The sequence below is a fragment of the Taudactylus pleione genome, unplaced genomic scaffold, assembly GCF_031769625.1.
Source record: "Taudactylus pleione unplaced genomic scaffold, aTauple2 ptg000352l, whole genome shotgun sequence".
NCBI lineage: Eukaryota > Metazoa > Chordata > Amphibia > Anura > Myobatrachidae > Taudactylus > Taudactylus pleione.
In genome coordinates, this window is record NW_028284753.1 from 7436941 (window position 1) to 7457097 (window position 20157).

General features: G+C 45.2%; 1 protein-coding gene across 1 annotated transcript in view; it reads left to right on the forward strand.

Moving 5' to 3' along the window:
• The window catches only part of MID2 (midline 2), a 348031-nt gene that overhangs the window by 319321 nt on the left and 8553 nt on the right, over nucleotides 1–20157 (forward strand). The window contains exon 9 of the mRNA XM_088444211.1: nucleotides 7263–7470. Within this exon, the coding sequence (XP_088300337.1) occupies nucleotides 7263–7470 (208 nt within the window). The remainder of the gene's footprint in view (nucleotides 1–7262; nucleotides 7471–20157) is intronic.

The following is a 20157-nucleotide window of genomic DNA, read 5'->3' on the forward strand; positions in this document are numbered from 1 at the left end:
TTGGTGGGCGGGCCGAGGGCGTGGCTGCCCAGACAGAGGCGTTCCCATGGGAACGCCTACCATCTGGGGCCGGCCCCACTGACATCACAAGTGATGTCAGTGGGTGGACTTCTTGCTCTGTAAGAGCAAGAAGTCCACTGGGACTTGCGGCAACGAGACCCTACCACAAGGGTCTCGTCGCAAGTCCGATGGTCGCGATGGTCTTGACCATCGCGACCATCATCCTGGCCGCCCGCACTAGCTGTGGGTGGTCACCCACAGCTATGCGAGCGGCCAGGAGGCCGCTCTAAAAATACAAAGGCGGGCACTGATTCAGAGCGAGCGCTCTGAAAGAGCGTCCGGCTCTGAATCAGGCCCCTTCTGTAAAGTCATCTACAAAAGGGGGCATTTCACATGACAGTGCTGGCTTCTCCCAACCATTGCGATGTCCACTCACCATGGCAAGCAGGGACACTCTTTCATTTCTAGCATTCGGGACAGTTCTCTAAAATTGGGATGGTTGAGAAGTTTGCTGTAAATATATACTAATGTGTCAAATTGTTACTAATGCACTTATAGCTGCACCATATTTGCTATTGCCTAGTGATAGAATAGATATTGTGGTGTGTATGACTTTACGGTGTGTATGACTTTATGGTGTTGTGTGGAGGACGCCATCACAGTTTTGCTGTGGAGCACAGATATTTCTCATACCTTCCAAGTAAGGGTGTTTTCGATAAAGGTACATGCCACTTTCCTGCAGTGTACTGAACCCAATAATTGGAATGTTGAGAAGTATGATTATAAGTTATGTATCAGGTTGGTAGAACGCTATTAGGATTATGGGCACCTACAGTATTTTCGTTTCTAGTTACTTTATTGTAAAAAAATTCTACTTGATTATAGTATAACCTTTCTAGATTCTTGTCCTTTGTGACACAAATGCCACACAATTTTTTAGGGGTTTTATGACAAATATTATAAGAAGAGAAAAACTTGTATGTATATTAATATTACTAGTAAAGGGACCCGGCATATGGCGATTCACCTTACTGTCTGCCGGATCCTCCCCCTCACTGCTCAGTCCGCGCCCTTCCCGTACTCTCCCCCGTTCTTGAACACTGGCTTTACTGCGCAGTCCCGCGCCTTACCCATGTCCAGTACCGCACCCCACACCATCTATCGTTCCTGGCGGCACATTCCTATTCTCCTGGCTCCTGCTAGGTTAAGATCTGTCCCGTCGCCCTAGCAGTGCAGGACAGAATGTAACGAAGACCTTGTCCAATTAGCTTACAATCTAAGAGTTGGGGGTATATTTGATACTCACAGAAGCAGAATAACAATTGTAGCTATTGGTGGGTTTATGTGTTTATGGATACAGTCACAGTGCTAATTCATTACTGCTAGGCCCTGTCCCCAGAAAGTTACACCAACAGACCGAACCCCAGTTGCCAAAAACAAGTTAGGGTTAAGGTGCGTACACACTAGATGATATTTTAAATGATATCGCTAATAACAACACATCGTTGCGACAATTTTGTTTTATCATCCAGTGTGTACGCACCATATCGTTAATGATGCGCGTTTCCGTGGGTCGTTAATGATATCCCCAGTTGCCTTGTAGTACAATCTGGGGATATCGTTAGCCATGCCATGTTGCCGAATGCAGCTGCACCCCGCCCCCCCCCCCACCGTAATTAGTCGTTGCCGGCATCGGCAAGTGTGTATGCACTTACCGATGCCGGCAACCCCGCCGCATCCGACATCTCTGGGTACACACATCGTTTAGTGTGTACCCAGCTTTATGTCTTCTAGGCAGTTGACAACCACAGGTACAGTCCCAGCTCCTGGCTGTGCGCAGTTTGTAACCTCTGGCACAGCGCTTGTACCTGTCTCCGGGTATTTGGTAATTACAGAGCACTGTGCTAGTTTCAGTAGCAGTAGCTGTGTTGTTGGGCTCAGCACAGTGAGTATAATCCTTGCCTGTAGGTAGTTGGATGCAAAGGGAAAAAGTTCCAAACTCTTCCACCTACAGGCAATAATCACAGGAAGTCAGTAAATGACAGAGAAAACAAACAATGAAACCAAAATAATTAGGGGGGTAATCTGTTGCTCACAAGAACATTCAACTTGCATAAAAAAATCTCAATTAAACTAGAGAAAAAATGAGAGAAATGTGTTACACTGGGGGACATAGGATTGTGTACAGATGTGTCCCCATACATCTAACCTGAATACGCCTCACGGCGCGAGATGCCTGGCGCAAGTGAGCCGTCATTGTCCCGTGTAACTCTGCTAGCGCCCGCCATCTTTTTTCTGAAAATGCATCTTAGTCCCAGGCACAGATGTACATGTGTTGCATATTATATTAACAAGGACAGTCTTCTGGTGCATCCTAGTCGCAGCACATTGTGATTAAGATGCATTTTCAGCAAAATAGACGCCTGGGGGTAGTAGGGTCGCACGGGAGGGGCTGTTTGGTGCAACTGCAGCAATGATGTACAGATGTGTCCTCATACATTTAGCCTCCTTGCGCGCTAAACAGCCCTTCCAGTCGTGCCATGCTGTGGCGTAACTTGGTAGCGCCAAGCATCTTTTCGTGCAACTTTTTACCCTTAAAATGCGTCTTATTCACACAGTGATGTGAATATTTAGCATAAGCAGCTTAAAATGATGTGCAGCATGCCTATGTTCTGTGAGCGACTGCACGTGTTTCCGCATGCAAAATTCTACGTTACAGTGTCAGCGACTGTAGCACTGTGACGTAGCGTTTCGTCACAATCACCTTTGGGTTTGATGGCAAATGGGGATAACTATAAAATTCTGAACCACAAACTGATTGAACTGCTGATCAGCAACACAGAAACTCCTCCTGCTCTGTGTGTTACCACCTAACATGTAGATTCCATCATAAAGTGGATATGTTTTACCAATCCGGCCCCACTCAGCTCCAAGAGGGAACAAACTTAACCATACTTATAGGTAGCACAAATAGGTTTGAGTAATACAATGGAAGTACATGAATTACGAAACCTTAGGATACCATAGCATCCAGTGCTTGTGAAAGTGCAGAACGACAAACCAGACTGTGAAGCACATTACATTGTAAGACCATGCCTTGGGGTAGAAAGACAAATTTGATGATCACCACAAAATTATAGACATCACCATTGTTTTCCAGCCACAACTCTTGAACCAGTCAGAGGCAGTTGCTCTTATGAGAGGTGAGGAGTGGGGGAGGTAGGTCAGGTGGGGGTATCATGCAAAGGAGGTTTTGTTGGCTCCCAGCATTGAATCTTAAATTACCAATCTGTCAGCAAATACCTGGTCAGAACACCTGCTGTATAGGGGAGAAGTCTTCCTCACACTGCTGCATAAGGAGTGAAACACTGTTGAATGACAAGTTTGTTTCTTTTTATTTAGGTATTAAATGTAGTTCTAATTACAAACGGTTGTGATAGAGAACTAGAACATTGGAAAAGTTCAAAATACTGAAGTTCAATAAATATGAATAGGTACCAGTCAGTAAAAACACTCACTTAGTGATTTTAGGGTGGCAGCAATCTTCTGAGTGACCCACTTTGTACTTAATGATTTCCCTGAAAAGAAGGAACACGGCGCCCTCTGGTGTAGTATCTTATAAAAATGTGAATACACACAATGAAGTCAAAATGACCAAATAAAAATGATAAGTACACACTTTTACCTGGTCTTTCCTTGTCTTTGCATCTTCCTTATATTACTTGATACTCCAGCTTGCACTAGGGAATGTAGGACTTAGTAGTAGAGAAACGGTGGTCTCAGCACAGGTATAGTAAGTTGTCATATAGAGAGAAAAATATATATTCTATCCTGGAATATCATATATTAACTACAGTATATGTATGTTTAAAAACTAAAGCGAATGATAGAAATGTGCAGTTAACATGTAAATCATAATTTCTTTTGCATATAATTAACTGTTTGTAATGGTTGTTTGATGAGTCCCAGGCATCTGCACAAGTGTTAACGTTATCACTGATAGTTATATAATATTACACGTCTTTATTTTGAAGCTGGAGTCACAACATTTCTACCAACTTCACCGACAACTCTAGAATGCAATGCAGATGGTGAATGCAACAGGTGCCATCTGACTGTTAAATGTCTTTGTACAGATAGGAATGTATTGTAGCAACAAAATATAGAATATAAGGGACAAATCTGTTTTACCTCTGTAACGGAACCATAAGCACAAAATGCCCACTAAGTGAGAAGTCTTTTTATATGAGTTGTTTATTACATCAGGTAATTCCGTACTGAAGTAGCCTATAGACGTGATTCAGTGGTGGGGACACCGTCGATGTCGCACGCAAACGGATAATGTTCTCAGTCTGCACATGCATCCGAATGGTTACCACCGGGAGCCGCAGAACAATCGCAGAGAGAAGCAATGTCAGTGGGCATACCTGGGTGGTAACAGGGGTGGCTAGCCAGATGTGGGTGTGGTGTTGTAAGCGACTGCATCTTTTGCCGCAGTTGCAGTGACCCTGGCGGCCATGTTCATACAGATAATCGGCACCTCCATAGGGCTGGTGCGATTGATGGTGCGTCTTAATGCGCACAGTGGTGGAATAGCGCCGCAGCTGGTGGCATTGGCTGCAGCATTAGCATAAAGGTGCAGACACACTGCAGCAATAGACGCAGTTGCGTCTGCAATAACCTGCACCTCTGAATCAGGCCCTGTGTGTTCTTTTCACACCTAAAGGTTCTTTGATGAATTAAAATGTGCTCGGTCTGAGCAGGGTGAAGGATAGTGCACACTAATTACTGTAGCAGTATCCCGTCCTCTCACTTTACAGTTCACCAGTCACAGCTGTAATTGAGCAACACAAAACCAAGAACCTCCTGTAGACCCGGCAGAAGAAGGACACGATGATAAATGGCGAAGGACAGTTATGGTTGCCAGCAGGCTGCAGCTTTGCTGTTATAAGATTTATACAGTGCCTAGTTCATGTTTTGTAGTCTCTGCCTTCTGCTATCTCCTCTTGTTCCAACCGTACTACATCACCAACAGATGCACAGAAATGCCAGTCACCAAAGACAGGTTTATTATTTATTATTGGAGAGTGATACAGCTGCTCCTGGAAAGAGAGCATGATTTTTGTTTCTCTGTACATATTAAGCTGAATCGTGCAGTGACATCACAGCTATCTCTACCTTTTTGTTTCACTACTCATGTCCCTGCAGCCCACATAGCTCGCAATGGGGGAGGAGCAGGTCCGCAATAGCTTTGCTTTTCTAATCTTAACACCACCTCTGGATGGCAGCAGCTGTACTGTACGGTACTGTACCTTAAGAGCTTGTGAAGTTAGATCTGAATTTGGATGATTACGAGTGTGAAACTCACTCGCCGGATAGGTAGGTTTCCTCAAAACTTCTGTGGTGGGTGCTACTTTATTAAATCTAGAGAAAGAGCGGGTGCAAAACCAGTGACATGTGCAAATATACATACATCTATGTGTGCACAGCCTACGTAATACTTAGCACCCATAGCTTTTATTATAGCAGTGAGTCCTTTTGAGTAAGTGTCTATCAACCTTGTTCACCTGGACTTTGCAATTTCATCCCAATCTTCTAGACAGGAGAGTACAGTGTTCATCATACGTTGAGAGGATCTCTTGTGCACAGCCCTCTAGGTCATTCTACAGGTTTTCAATGTGATTGAGCTCTGACTCACTGGTCTATTCATCATTTCTGACAAAGGCCAGTAAGTTTTGTGCCAAAATATCTAGATATTTATAACTATTTATTATTTCCCAATCCTGACAACATTTTTAGAATTAAGACCAACAGTTCAACCTTGGCCTCATCAGACCACAAGATATTTTGCCACATGGTTTGGGGTGTGTGAATGTATTTTTTCCGCAAACTTCTTATACCCCTTTCAGACATACGACCCTGGAAATTTCATGCTCAGACCCGGGAATTTTTCCTGTGCAAATTCCCGGGTATTTGGTCAAGACCCCAACACTACAGCGTCTACCTGGGAAATTCCCAGGTAGACCGCTTTCAGACAAGAGCAGGGTTTTTTAGTTTTTAATATTACCTGCCCTTCCTAGCCTATCCCCTCTCCGGCTGCCGCTGAGTTATGTCATCGATGTAATCAAAGTGCTGCCGGCAGCCGGCCAATCCAAATGCAGCATTTTTTTTTACATTTTATTATTAAATTATTTGTTTTATTTCTTTAATTGCCCTGGTGGTCCAGCGGGAGTGCGGGTGGCCCGCTATGGCTGAGACCAGTCGGCGGTCTCCAGTGTAGGCGGGTGTACCGGCATCTGGCTGGGGTCCTGTGTCGCTGACTCGATCTACATCGACACAGCCACCGGCATGGGGGGTGGTGAGCGGCAGCGCGGAGTGTCCTATAGGACGCTCTGCGCTACCAACTCAATGTAAAAGCTGCCTGGTGCAGCCCGGGAGTACTACTCCCGGGTAGCACCATTCAGACGTAAGCAGGGTAATTTCCCGGGACTTAATTCCTGGGAAATTCCCTGGTTGATTGAAGGATCGGCCACCCGGGATCGTGTTGCCGGGTCGGTACCTTTCAGACATACGTGGCAACCCTCGGTATTCTCGGTATGTCTGAAAAGGGTATTAGTTGTTTTTAAATTTTGAAAAATGGCTTTCGTCTTGCTACATATCCCATAGCCCAGACATGTACAAAATGCAGAAGATTGTTGTCACATCATGGGAATGACCAGCTTCTGCAGAAATACTGATATGCATTCATATTGCTGTAGGCCTTTTGATAGCTTCCCTGATGAGTTATCTCCTTATTATATCATTAACTTTGGAGGAATATTCTGATTGCCAATGTTCTTGTTGTGACACATTTTCTCAACTTATTGATAATAGTCCTCATTGTAGTGTTCCATGGTGCATATATTGTCTTTGAAAATCTTGCATACCCCTCGTCTGATTGGTATCTTTCAACAAAGAGATCTTGGACCATAACAATCCCAGTAGGGTGCAAAGAAGGAAGGTGCAGCAAGGAAATCCTACAGAAACAGCTGTCCTTTATTTGGAGTTGATCACTTTCATTGCTGACTGATGTATCTTTGACAAAAGTTTGGATGTGATTGGTTAACTCTGATCACAGCCCCCTTATGAAATGTGTAGACATACTTTTATAGTCCGGTTATTATAATTTTTTCTTTTTAAAAAAAAATTTTTCAGGACAAATGCAGATAGTTCAGTTTGAATTTCATCATATTAACATGTATATGTGTTACTTCTAACTCTAGGTCAGCCATTTAAACTTGACCCTAAATTTGCACACAAAAAGCTAAAGATTTCCAATGATGGAATGCAAATGGAAAAGGAAGACAGCTCCCTGAAGAAGAGTCACACGCCTGAGCGCTTCAGCGGAACAGGATGCTATGGGGCAACTGGGAATGTCTTTATTGACAGTGGATGCCATTACTGGGAAGTAGCTGTAGGCAATTCTACATGGTGAGTAATCAGCATGGCATCATTGGTCCAGAGTCCAAGTCATACTTATAATACCTAATCATAGTATGCAATGGAGTAACATGACCTAATGACTGTACACAGTACAAGAGTCATATTCACTGATACATAATTAGTATGTAAAAAAGATATCCTGTGTAACCTTTCATAAACCTTCATTTTTACGTCAAATTGTAAAAAGGTCCAAGTTCATCCCTTCAGAAACCCTAATTGCACTGAACCAGAGGAAGGCTATACGTCATACTTCGTGTGACGGTAGACAATGTAGCCTTATAATGTTGGAGGACATCTTCTTCCTGAAGCAATAATGGCAGCTGGGTGCATTCTGGGACCAATCGGCCTCATAATATCTGTCACTCATTATGGGGCTGATTCTGAGTCACACGCATGTGTTTTCATGGATACAAATAGTGAGGTTTAGTGCACAGCGCTTGTGCAGAAGCAAATGTATGCATTTTTGTGTATCTCCAGCCAACTGTGAGTCAGACAGATCTCTGCTGGATCTCACTTTGCGTGAAATGAGTGGGAAATGTAGAACTGTTCTGTCTTTTGGGAGTGTTGTAGGAGTGTCAGGGGAGCATTGTAGGAGTGTCATAGAAGTGTTGTGGGAGTAGCATGGGAGTGTTCTATGAGTGTCATGGGAGCGTTCTAGGAGTGTCATGGGAGCTTTGTAGGAGTGTCATGGGAGCATTGTAGGAGTGTCATGGGAGTGTTCTAGGAGTGTCATGGGAGTGTTCTAGGAGTGTAATGGGAGCGTTCTAGGAGTGTCATGGGAGCTTTGTAGGAGTGTCATGGAAGTGTTGTAAGAGTGTCATGGGAGTATTCTAGGAGTGTCATGGGAGTGTTGTAAGAGTGTCATGGAAGTGTTCTAGGAGTGTCATGGGAGTGTTGTGGGAGTGTCATGGGAGTGTTGTAGGAGTGTCATGGGAGAGTTGTAGGAGTGTCATGGGAGCGTTGTAGGAGTGTCCTGGAAGTGTTCTAGGAGTGTCATGGGAACATTGTAGGAGTGTTGTAGGAGTGTCATGGGAGTGTTCTAGGAGTGTCATGGGAGTGTTCTAGGAGTGTCATGGGAGCGTTGTAGGAGTGTCATGGGAGTTTTGTAGGAGTATCATGGGAGTGTTGTAAGAGTGTCATGGGAGTGTTGTGGGAGTGTCATGGGAGTGTTCTAGGAGTGTCATGGGAGCGTTGTAGGAGTGTCATGGGAGTTTTGTAGGAGTATCATGGGAGTGTTGTAAGAGTGTCATGGGAGTGTTCTAGAAGTGTCATGGGAGTGTTGTAAGAGTGTCATGGGAGTGTTGTAGGAGCGTCATGGGAGTGTTGTGGGAGTGTCATGGGAGTGTTCTAGGAGTGTCATGGGAGCATTGTAGGAGTGTCATGGGAGTGTTGTGGGAGTGTCATGGAAGTGTTGTAAGAGTGTCATGAGAGTGTTCTAGGAGTGTCATGGGAGTGTTGTAGGAGTGTCACGGAAGTGTTCTAGGAGTGTCATGGTAGCATTGCAGGAGTGTCATGGGAGTGTTGTGGGAGTGTCATGGGAGTGTTCTAGGGGTGTCATGGGAGCATTGTAGGAGTGTCATGGTTGTGTTGTGGGAGTGTCATGGAAGTGTTGTAAGAGTGTAATGAGATTGTTGTGGGAGTGTCATGGTTGTGTTGGAGGAGTGGGCATGTTATTAGAGTGCTATATACTTTTATATATCAGATAAGCTGCACTTTGCATACCTATTGGTATGTGACCACGTCATAAAATTTTTGCCCACATTGAAGATTGCACTGACTCATTGCACTAGGAGGCGCCCTTTGTTTCTTATTCTATATATACAGTAAATTTTATTTCTGAGATCCAGTTTGAAAGTTACCTCCTTATAAAAAATGATCATAGATGTCCTCATACACTATTCCTGCAGTCATGCCATACAGCCCTTCTCAGCTAGCCAGGTCCCATGCCACTCAGCTTGCGACAAGCATCATTTTCACATCTTTTTTGTCTGATGCGTTAAACCACTTAATGAGACTGCACTTTTTAATTTGACATGTGACACTGGTATTTCTGTGTATGACTGAGTCTGAATCTGTATAAAAAGTGCTACGATGCTGTGGCCGTGGCTTTTTTCATACCAAGTTCCGTTGTGCATCATACTCAGTCTCATGAAGGGGCTTGATGCATCCGTTTGAAACTAAGACGCATTTTTGGGCAAAAAAGAGACTGCTCAAACTGATTTGCATGAGTCAAGGCGGATCATTCGCATTTCATCTGTATTTGATAGGCCTAAGTGATCCTTCCTGAAATCACACAAATACTGCAACATCAAATCATTTCCCACAAAAAATATCACAATCATATCACACAGAACCTTATCAATGTTTACTCATGATTAAAGTCAGGCTATAATTTCCTGCTTCTGTGTTTGTCCCCTTTTTATCTGCTGTCTGCCAATCCTATGGGACTGTCGCAGTTATGAGAGTGTCTCCAGCTACAAAGAATAGTGTCCTATCAACAGGGCAAGCTCTGCCCAATTTGGTGCCCTAGGCAAGATGCTCCAACTGCCCCTCCTTTCTAGCATGCCTGCTTTCCTACCACCTGACTGTGCCATGGACCTAATGCCCAACACCCTGATGGTCTAGGAAGTTAAGTAAAGGGTGTCCCACTGGGACCTTACCTGCTCTACTGATTTTGGTGGGCACAGTGGGGTACCCTCTGCGCTGGCTCTTCCACAGGCCTCTCCTCAGTTTGACATGTGCCAACTCCTCTCGGCACTGGCTTGACTTGGCTGGCTACTTGACTCTCGCCACACTTCACCATAACAGTAAGGGGGGCAATCTAAGCTCTTTTGCAAGAGCCTACTTGCCGCCTGGACTTACAGTAGGTGCCCTGGAGTCTTCTGGCTTGACCTGACGTCTTCTGTTTTCTTAATGCCACCTCTAGTGGGCTTCTGTGCCTCTTGAGGAATTCTTCTATGCCTACCCTCCACCATCGTACAGACTTTGTGCTGCTTGTGATGGCTAATAAAAGTTGGAGCAAGGGGGTGAAGCAACGTCACGATTGGCTCACTCCTGATTGGTTGCTGGTCTGCTATTGGCTTGCAGCCAACACCAAATTTAAAAAGCGACTCCTCCATCTGTGCTGAGATCTGATGCCCAGTCCCAGCGCCGGCCACAGATGTCAGCGAGGCACATCTCTACATCCATCCAGACTATGGACAGTCTGGCATATTTGACACCCCCTCTCCCCCTGGAGCTAGGTCCCCTATACCCAGGGCCAGTCATGCCTATCAATTGCCTAAATTGAAGGTAGTAGTATTTATTTTAAACATTAGTTTTCTCTTATTCCTAGAAATGTTATTGCCATATGGTATTTACTAGCAACAGTTTTCTCTTTAAATATTCATAAAAATTTCCTATTCAGTCTGTTTTCATAGGTTTTGTAGCTCCCTGTGCTTTAGGTATATTATTATTATTATTATTATTGTTGTTGTTGTTGTTGCAGATGCACAGAGAACATAGGCATGTCATGTTAATCAGCAGAAGCTGCTTGTGCTTTCTATTCGCATTGTTGTGTGAATAAGACGCATTTTAAGGTAAAACGACGCATAAAAAGATGCTCGGCGCTACCGAGTCACGCCACGGCATAGCGCGACTAGAAGGCTGTTTAACGTGCCAGGAGGCTAGATGTATGTGGACCCATCTGTATGGTTTGGAGTATCTATAAAGAGGCGCTTCAATCTGTTAGTTTTTAATGGATTCTAAAAGACCAGTATATTCCCTTATTGGATGGTAGATCTAAAAGTCTTTATATAAAATCCTACTTTATGTAAAAATGCCCATATATTGTTGCTACAAAATAGTATGACACCCATACATCAGATGGCCGATTCCCCGATCCAGCAGGAACTGCCGGTTAAAAACGCGATCAGCGGCCATAGATGATCGCCGATTCGTCAGAATTCTTTATGTTAAAAATCTCCCATTTGCCAGTCCCGATCATATTTTGGTCAAGATTGGCAAATCAGGGCAATCCAACATTTTTGATTTCACCAAAGTCTTGACCTTGGCGTTTGGGGATCTGGAAAGTGCGACAGTCCGTTGCTGATGAATGGGGCCCACTGCACCACAGAATTGCAGATGGTACTAAATATTCCTGTGGATACCTTGAAAACTCGCCCTGTTAAGGTCCTTGAGGACTGAGGGCCTAATTCAGAGCCGCTCGTAAGCGGCCGCTCGTTCGCTCCGAGCGACGTTCGCACATCTGCGCATGCGTATAGGTCATAATGCGCATGAGCCAACCAGTCATTGCGGTCGGAAATCGTGTGTTCGCAAAATAGCGAGTGCCTGCTAATTTGAGTGACAGGATGAGGCGTTTGTGGGTGGTAACAGGGGAAGGTGCTTGAAAACGGGGAGTGGAGATCCGAATGCAGGCGTGCCAAACGGTCAAAACGGGCGTTTTAAGGGTGTGCATAATTAACAAAGCAGCGTCATCGGCCACGTCACTTGGTTGTCTCTTAGCCTGAACTGTTCGCATGATTGCGGTAGGAAAATCCAACCACAAGCACTGCGAGCAGTTCAGACGCCTTTCGATGTACTCGATTAATCTGACATATGATGCAAACGGCCAGGGGGCGTTTTTACAAAATAGCGAGCGCATATTTCGTTCGCTCGCTCAGACATAGAGGCATCAACAGACCGCAAAGAGCGAGCACTCTATTTAAATATCCGGCCCCTTTTTCTGAACGAGCGAGCGCAAATAGCGTCCGGCTCTGAATCAGGCCCTGAGTTTGAGTACACCGCCCAAATGGAAACCCCACAAAAATATGAATCCTCCCCTAGAAAAAAAATAGCACTATTCTGATGCACTAGAGCTCTAGCAATGGGTTGGGTACGGGATGCCAACATTCGGGATCCCGACGGTCAGAATCCTGACGCAGGCATCCCGACTAGATTAGCATCCCGACGGCTGAAGATAAGTATACTGTACCTAACCCCTAACCCTACCATAACCCTCACTCCCCGGTGCCTAAACGTAAACTGCCCTTTAGTACCTAACCCTCCCCTTAGTGCCTAAACCAGTGTTGGCTAACCTTGACACTCCAGCTGTTATGGAACTACATAACCCAGCATGCACTGCTACAGTTTTGCTGTTAGGGCATGCTAAAACTGTGGCAGGGCATGCTGGGATATATAGTTCCACAACAGCTGGAGTGTCAAGGTTAGCCAACACTGGCCTAAACCCTAATCCTAACCCTCCCCCCAACCCTGCTACTTACCATCAGCATTCGTGATGCCGGTGCCAGTATTCCTATGTGTCAGGATTCCGGCGTCGGTATTGTGACCACCGGAATGCCCACTGTTGGGATATTAAACGTATCCCCTAGCAACATCTGTGCCTGGTGAATGTTGGGGTATAAATAGTTAAAATATTTCAGCAATGTTTTCTTGGAACTCTACTTGTCCCAGCAAGCTTTGGCAGCATTTAACTGTTTAGGTAAGTTGGTGTTTGTAGAAATGCAAGTGCCTGTATGTCCTGAATTGCAAAGCCCACCTAGGCTTGTAGTACATTAAAAAACAAATACTGTAAAGACACTGACATTATAATCAATGGGGTTTTTTTAATAAAAACTCCCATACATTCATTTTTGCCAATTTAGTACATACCTAAATCTAGGTGGATCCTATTCAGTCTTATAACCTTTAATCCACTGGGAAACAAAAAAACGGTGCCAGGGTATAGTGTATGTGTACAATGTATATAAATTAAATAATGAAATAACTGAATAAATAAAAAAGTTAAACAAATTAGTCTAATATATCACAAGATGACAGAGTTCAATTTGTGGATTGGCTTAGATAAAATAATGTGTTTTATTCAGTGTTCTTAAATATAGCAAGGAGGCTAGGAAGGGCAAATGGATAGCAGGAAGGACAGTGATGGAGAAGAATAGCATGGGGGACAGGAGGGATAGAGAGGCTAGGAGGGGCAAATGGATAGCAGGCAGGACAGTGAGGGAGAAGGATAGCATGGGGGACAGGAGGGATAGAGAGGCTAGGAGGGGCAGATGGGTAGCAAGGAGGACAGTGAGGGAGCAGGATAGCATGGAGGACAGGAGGGATAGAGAGGGTAGATGGGGCAAATGGATAGCAAGGAGGACAGGGAGGGAGCAGGATAGCATGGGGGACAGGAGGGATAGAGAGGCTAGGAGGGGCAAATGGATAGCAGGAAGGACAGTGAGGGAGCAGGATAGCATGGAGGACAGGAGGGATAGAGAGGCTAGATGGGGCAAATGGATAGCAAGGAGGACAGGGAGGGAGCAGGATAGCATGGAGGACAGGAGGGATAGAGAGGCTAGGACGGGCAAATGGATAGTAAGGAGGACAGCGAGGGAGCAGGATAGCATGGAGGACAGGAGGGATAGAGAGGCTAGGAGGGGCAGATGGGTAGCAAGAAGGACAGTGAGGGAGAAGGATATAGCATGGAGGATAGGAGGGATAGAGAGGCTAGGAGGGGCAAATGGATAGCAAGAAGGACAGGGAGTGAGAAGGATAGCATGGAGGACAGGAGGGATAGAGAGGCTAGGAGGGACAGATGGATAGCAGAGAGGATAGGAGGGGAGAGTTGGATAGCAGAGAGGATAGGAGGGACAGATGGATAGCAGAGAGGATAGGAGGGGAGAGTTGGATAGCAGAGAGGATAGGAGGGGAGAGTTGGATAGCAGAGAGGATAGGAGGGGAGAGTTGGATAGCAGAGAGGATAGGAGGGGCAGATGGATAGCAGAGAGGATAGGAGGGGAGAGTTGGATAGCAGAGAGGATAGGAGGGGCAGATGGATAGCAGAGAGGATAGGAGGGGAGAGTTGGATAGCAGAGAGGATAGGAGGGGAGAGTTGGATAGCAGAGAGGATAGGAGGGTTAGATGGATAGCAGAGAGGATTGGAGGGGCAGATGGATAGCAGAGAGGATAGGAGGGGCAGATGGATAGCAGAGAGGATAGGAGGGGCAGATGGATAGCAGAGAGGATAGGAGGGGAGAGTTGGATAGCAGAGAGGATAGTAGGGGCAGATGGATAGCAGAGAGGATAGTAGGGGAGAGTTGGATAGCAGAGAGGATAGGAGGGGCAGATGCATAGCAGAGAGGATAGGAGGGGCAGATGGATAGCAGAGAGGATAGGAGGGGCAGATGGATAGCAGAGAGGATAGGAGGGGCAGATGGATAGCAGAGAGGATAGGAGGGGCAGATGGATAGCAGAGAGGATAGGAGGGGCAGATGGATAGCAGAGAGGATAGGTTTGCAGATGGGCAGCAGGGAGGGAGAAGGATAGCACAATGGACAGGTTAGCTGAGAGCATAGGAGGGGGAATAGGTTAGCAGAGAGGACAGGAGGGGAGATATCTAGCAGGAAGGAAAACTACAGATGTGTCCTTATACATCATTGCTGTAGTCAAGTCAAATAGCCCCTTTCGTGCACCAGGTCCCACATGAATCTGCTAGCGCCAGGTGTATTTTTTTAATCTTTATTGCAAAAATGCCTCTTAGTTGCAATGTGATGCTACTAAGACGCACCAGGAGACTATACTGATGGATTTGACATGTGACACTTGTACTGTATATCTGTTTGCGATTGAGTTTCTGAATCTGCAGTGGCCGTGTTTTTTTTCATGCCAAGTTCCATTCTGTTTCGTATAAAGACTCAGTCGCACACAGATATCAAATTAATCAGTACAGACTACTGGTGCGTCCTAGTCAAATCGCATTGCGACTAAGATCTATTTTTGTCAAAACTGATGCCCGGTGCAAGCATTGTCGCACGAGACCTGGTGGCTTACTCGCGCCAGGCATCTTGTGCTTAGTGATGTATTGAGGCTAGATTTATAAGGACACATTTATAGTAGGTAGAACTGGAAAACAGACTGCAAGAGCCAAGACTGCATTATTATTTTGCTATGAAGAATTAAAAATATTAAATTTAATTATTTTTTCCTTAACTCATTCCTGATTAATCCCAGGATCCTGAGACTGGAGCCTGGTAAACCTGAAATCCCTGGATTACAAAATGATTTCAAACTAGAATTCCTAAAATTGAGACAACATTTTTAGTACTGTAGCTTCTGTACCCTGTTCAAGTTTTCAAACACTAGAGGTATATTTACTAAAGTGCGGGTTTTAAGAGGTGGAGATGTTGCCCACAGCAACCAATCAGATGATAGCTACTATCTTCTAGAAGGTGCTTGATAAATGTAAAGTAGAATCTGATTGGTTGCTATGAGCAATATCTCCTCTCCGCACTTTAGTAAATATACCCTTAATTCTATTAAGTTTTGAAATTATTCTATTGATTGCTTCCTGTTTTTGGAGCTAGTATAACAATTCGAAATTATATTAAAATAAAGGTGCCTGTCTGGAATGCTGGAATGGTATTTCTACCGCCGGCTTCCTGACTACATCCCGGTTATACTATATGTGGTATTAGGGAGACTTGGCAAGTATGACTTAAAGTTGCACGCAAGTCTGTTTTGTGGATGATCTTGGAATTTTTTACACACCTTTTACACACCTTAGCATACACAACTTCGAGCAACTACTAGCGATTCAGGTTTGTATGCATCTTTGTATGCATCTCAGCCTCATCTCCACGATTCAGTTTTGTATTCAGGTTTGTATGCATCTCAGCCTTATCTCCACTTGAGGCTAAGCTAAGCGGAGTCAGCATTGCAGAACATGGCATTGGGCGCAAGTTAATCACGACTTGTGGACAGGCAGCCAAAGAAGCAGCTGCGGCGAGCCAATCATGGCTCACCACGTCATACCTCTGCCAGCTCGTAACGTGAATAAGGGGCTCTACTGTGTGACGTAAAGTAAATATGGGACTCTACTATGTGGCGTAACGTGTATAAGGGACTCTACTGTGTGGCGTAACGTGTATTAGGGACTCTACTGTGTGGCGTAACGTGAATAAAGGACTGTACTGTGTGGCATAACGTGATTAAGGAGCTCAACTGTGTGACGTAATGTGAATAAAGGGCTCTACTGTGTGACATAACGTCAATAAGAGGAACTACTGTGGTATAACGTTAATAAGGGGTACTACTGTGTGGTATAATGTTAATAAGGGGTACTACTGTGTGGTATTACGTTAATAAGGGGTACTACTGTGTGGCATAATATTAATAAGGGGTACTACTGTGTGGTATTATGTTAATAAGGGGTACTACTGTGTGGCATAATATTAATAAGGGGTACTACTGTGTGGTATAATGTTAATAAGGGGTATTACTGTGTGGTATAATGTTAATAAGGGGTACTACTGTGTGGTATTACGTTAATAAGGGGTACTACTGTGTGGCATAACGTTAATAAGGGGTAAATATGAAACAAATTGACGTCAAAAGAACATATTTGTAGGAGGGTGCAAATTTATAGTTTGCAGGGGGGCTCTGACGGGTAGTGCAGTGTACTTCTTTCCTAAATATAGCGTCTTATTAGTCACATAGTAGCAACATACAGAGTCTCAGAGACTGTAAGATAAGACTTTTGATGCAACGGAATTGGTAAAACCTATGTACAAAGTCACAGATTGAGCCTAATGGAATGTGGTGAGAGGTGGCAGAATAGCTGCGGTTACACAGATTTGTGCCTTAGTTGCGTCTTATTTGAACACAGATGCACAGGTACCGTAAGCCCCAAAGGTCAGTGTACACTAGCAATGTAGTTTTATCATATTTTAATCAAAACATGTATACTAAGCTTGCAACCCAGCATCAAGGTTCCTAATTTTTTGGAAGTACAGTAGTTACACTCACGTTTATGCTTTAAATATCACTGAAATGCATTTTAAATCATGCACTTGCATCTCACAACCATGGGCGTACAATGTCAAACAAAAGTTTGTACAACTTTAAGCAATATTTGCAGAAAAATTAAAAATGAAGAAATGCCCACAATCAGCTGAACCTAAATTCTTTAGGGAGTGCAGCTACAAAGCAAAACAAATACACTTTTTTATGGGTGTTATACTTCTTAAACCAACGTAATCTCTCTCTATATATGAAATAAAGGGCCTGATTCAGCAAGGAATGCAGTTGCTAATAAATACGCAATTGGCCGATTGTTGTGTACTGAGCATGCGTACGCATCGCAGTGTTCATGTGCGAACTAGCCATTGCGATTGAGACTTCACAGACCCATCGCAGAGTGATTGACAGGTAGTGCCATTTGTTGGTGGTAACGGGGTGGTGGTCGGCTGAACGCAGGCGTTTCAGTGCGTTTGAATGCCATTGCATGGGTGTGCATAAATTAGCCACTGTGATGCACTACGCAGCCTGAGGTCTCATAGTGTGCGTGGAAGTTAGCAATTTCTAAATAAGGTCTGACCTTGTGCAAGTGTGCGTGAGGCTGCGATGGTACTCGATTGTACCGATGTTTTCGCAATCTTGATAAACATTACGGAGAGTGAGAGACAGCCTCCAATGAACGAATGGGGCGTAACCACTACTAACCTCTGAGCAATCAGCAAGGCTAAACTGTGGGTTAGTACATAACAAACCGCTGTCCAAGTGTTTTGTTTATTTTAATTTGCATTGGATTAAAACAACTGAAACACTATGTCATTGTTGAGGAATTAATTAAATATCAAAGATATATAAATAAATATAACTTGTTAATACAGCACATCAGTCTGATGCCAGGGACTGGACACTGGACAGGAGGAGTGAGCACTGGGGTGGGGGTGGAGCTGCATGATGACTCCTCCGTTCTCTGACCTACTGTAAGCTGAACTGCTTCAGTCATCAAGGAGCCCTGCCCCCACCCCAGGGCTCAGCCTGTATACAGCCTACGGCAGCAGACATGACAGGACAGGAGGAAGAAGTAGACTCAGAGGAGCCAGAAGACAGCCCTGGCCTGGGTGTCTGTCAGTTTCCAGCCAGTGTTGTTAAAGGTGTGTAGCCTGCCTGGGAGGACCACTGGGGGGGGGCACTATGTCGGAAAGAGGGCAGGGAAAGCACTACGTGAGATTGAGGAAAGCACTTTGTGGAAATTAATGTTAGGTGGGAAAAGCATTATGTGGGAGTGGGGACATGGGAAAACACTTTGGTGAGGGAAGCACTATGTGTAATGGGGGGCAGGGAAAGCACTATGTGTAATGGGATAAGCACTATGTGTAATGGTATAAGCACTATGTGGAATGGGGAGCAGGGAAAGCACTATGTGGAATGGGATAAGCACTATGTGGAATGGGGGGCAGGGAAAGCACTATGTGGAATGGGATAAGCACTATGTGGGATGGGGGGCAGGTAAAGCACTATGTGGAATGGGATAAGCACTATGGGATGGGGGAAGGGAAAGCACTATGTGGAATGGGATAAGCACTATGTGGAATCGGGGGCAGGTAAAGCACTATGTGGAATGGGATAAGCACTGTGTGGAATGGGGGGCAGGTAAAGCACTATGTGGAATGGGTTAAGCACTATGTGGAATGGGGGGCAGGTAAAGCAGTATGTGGAATGGGATAAGCACTATGTGGAATGGGGGAAGCACTATGTGGAATGGGGGGCAGGTAAAGCACTATGTGGAATGGGATAAGCACTGTGTGGAATGTGGGGCAGGTAAAGCACTATGTGGAATTGGATAAGCACTATGTGGAATGGTGGGCAGGAAAAGCACTATGTGGAATGGGATAAGCACTATGCGGAATGGGATAAGCACTATGTGGAATGGGCAGGGAAAGCACTATGTGGAATGGGGGGCAGGTAAAGCACTATGTGGAATGGGATAAGCACTATGTGGAATGGGGGGCAGGGAAAGCACTATGTGGAATGGGAGGCAGGGAAAGCATTATGTGGAATGGGATAAGCACTATGTGGGATGGGGGGCAGGGAAAGCACTATGTGGAATGGGATAAGCACTATGTGGAATGGGGGGCAGGTAAAGCACTATGTGGAATGGGATACACACTATGTGGAATGGGGGCAGGGAAAGCCCTATATGCGATGGGATAAGTACTATGTGGGATGGGGGCAGGGAAGCACTATGTGGAATGGGATAAGCACTATGTCGAATGGGGGGCAGGGAAAGCACTATGTGGAATGGGATAAGCACTATGTGGGATGGGGGGCAGGGAAAGCACTATGTGGAATGAGATGGGCATTATGTGGGATGGGGGGCAGGGAAAGCACTATGTGGAATGGGATAAACACTATGTGGGATGGGGGGCAGGGAAAGCACTATGTGGAATGGGATAAGCACTATGTGGGATGGGGGAAGCACTATGTGGAATGGGGGGCAGGGAAAGCACTATGTGGAATGGGAGGCAGGGGATAGCTCTATGTGGGATGGGGAAAGGATTATGTAGGATGGGGGAAGCACTATATGAGATGGAGGCAGAGGAAAGCACTATGGCCCTCATTCAGAGGCGTCGCAAAAAGCGTCCGCTCGCTCTGAATGAGGACGACCACTTACCTTTTCAAGTGCGGCCTCCTGGTCGCTAGCTAAGCTGTGGGTTACCACCCACAGCTTTAGCGACAGACCAGGTTGACCATCGGGGCTTGCAACGAGACCCTAAGGTTGGGTCTCTGCAGCCGCAAGCCCCAGGGAGCTTCCTGCTCTGATCGAGCAGGAAGCTCCCCTCTGACATCACTGCTGATGTCAGTGCGGCCGCCCACAAAATGGCAAGCGTTCTGTCAGGAACGCCT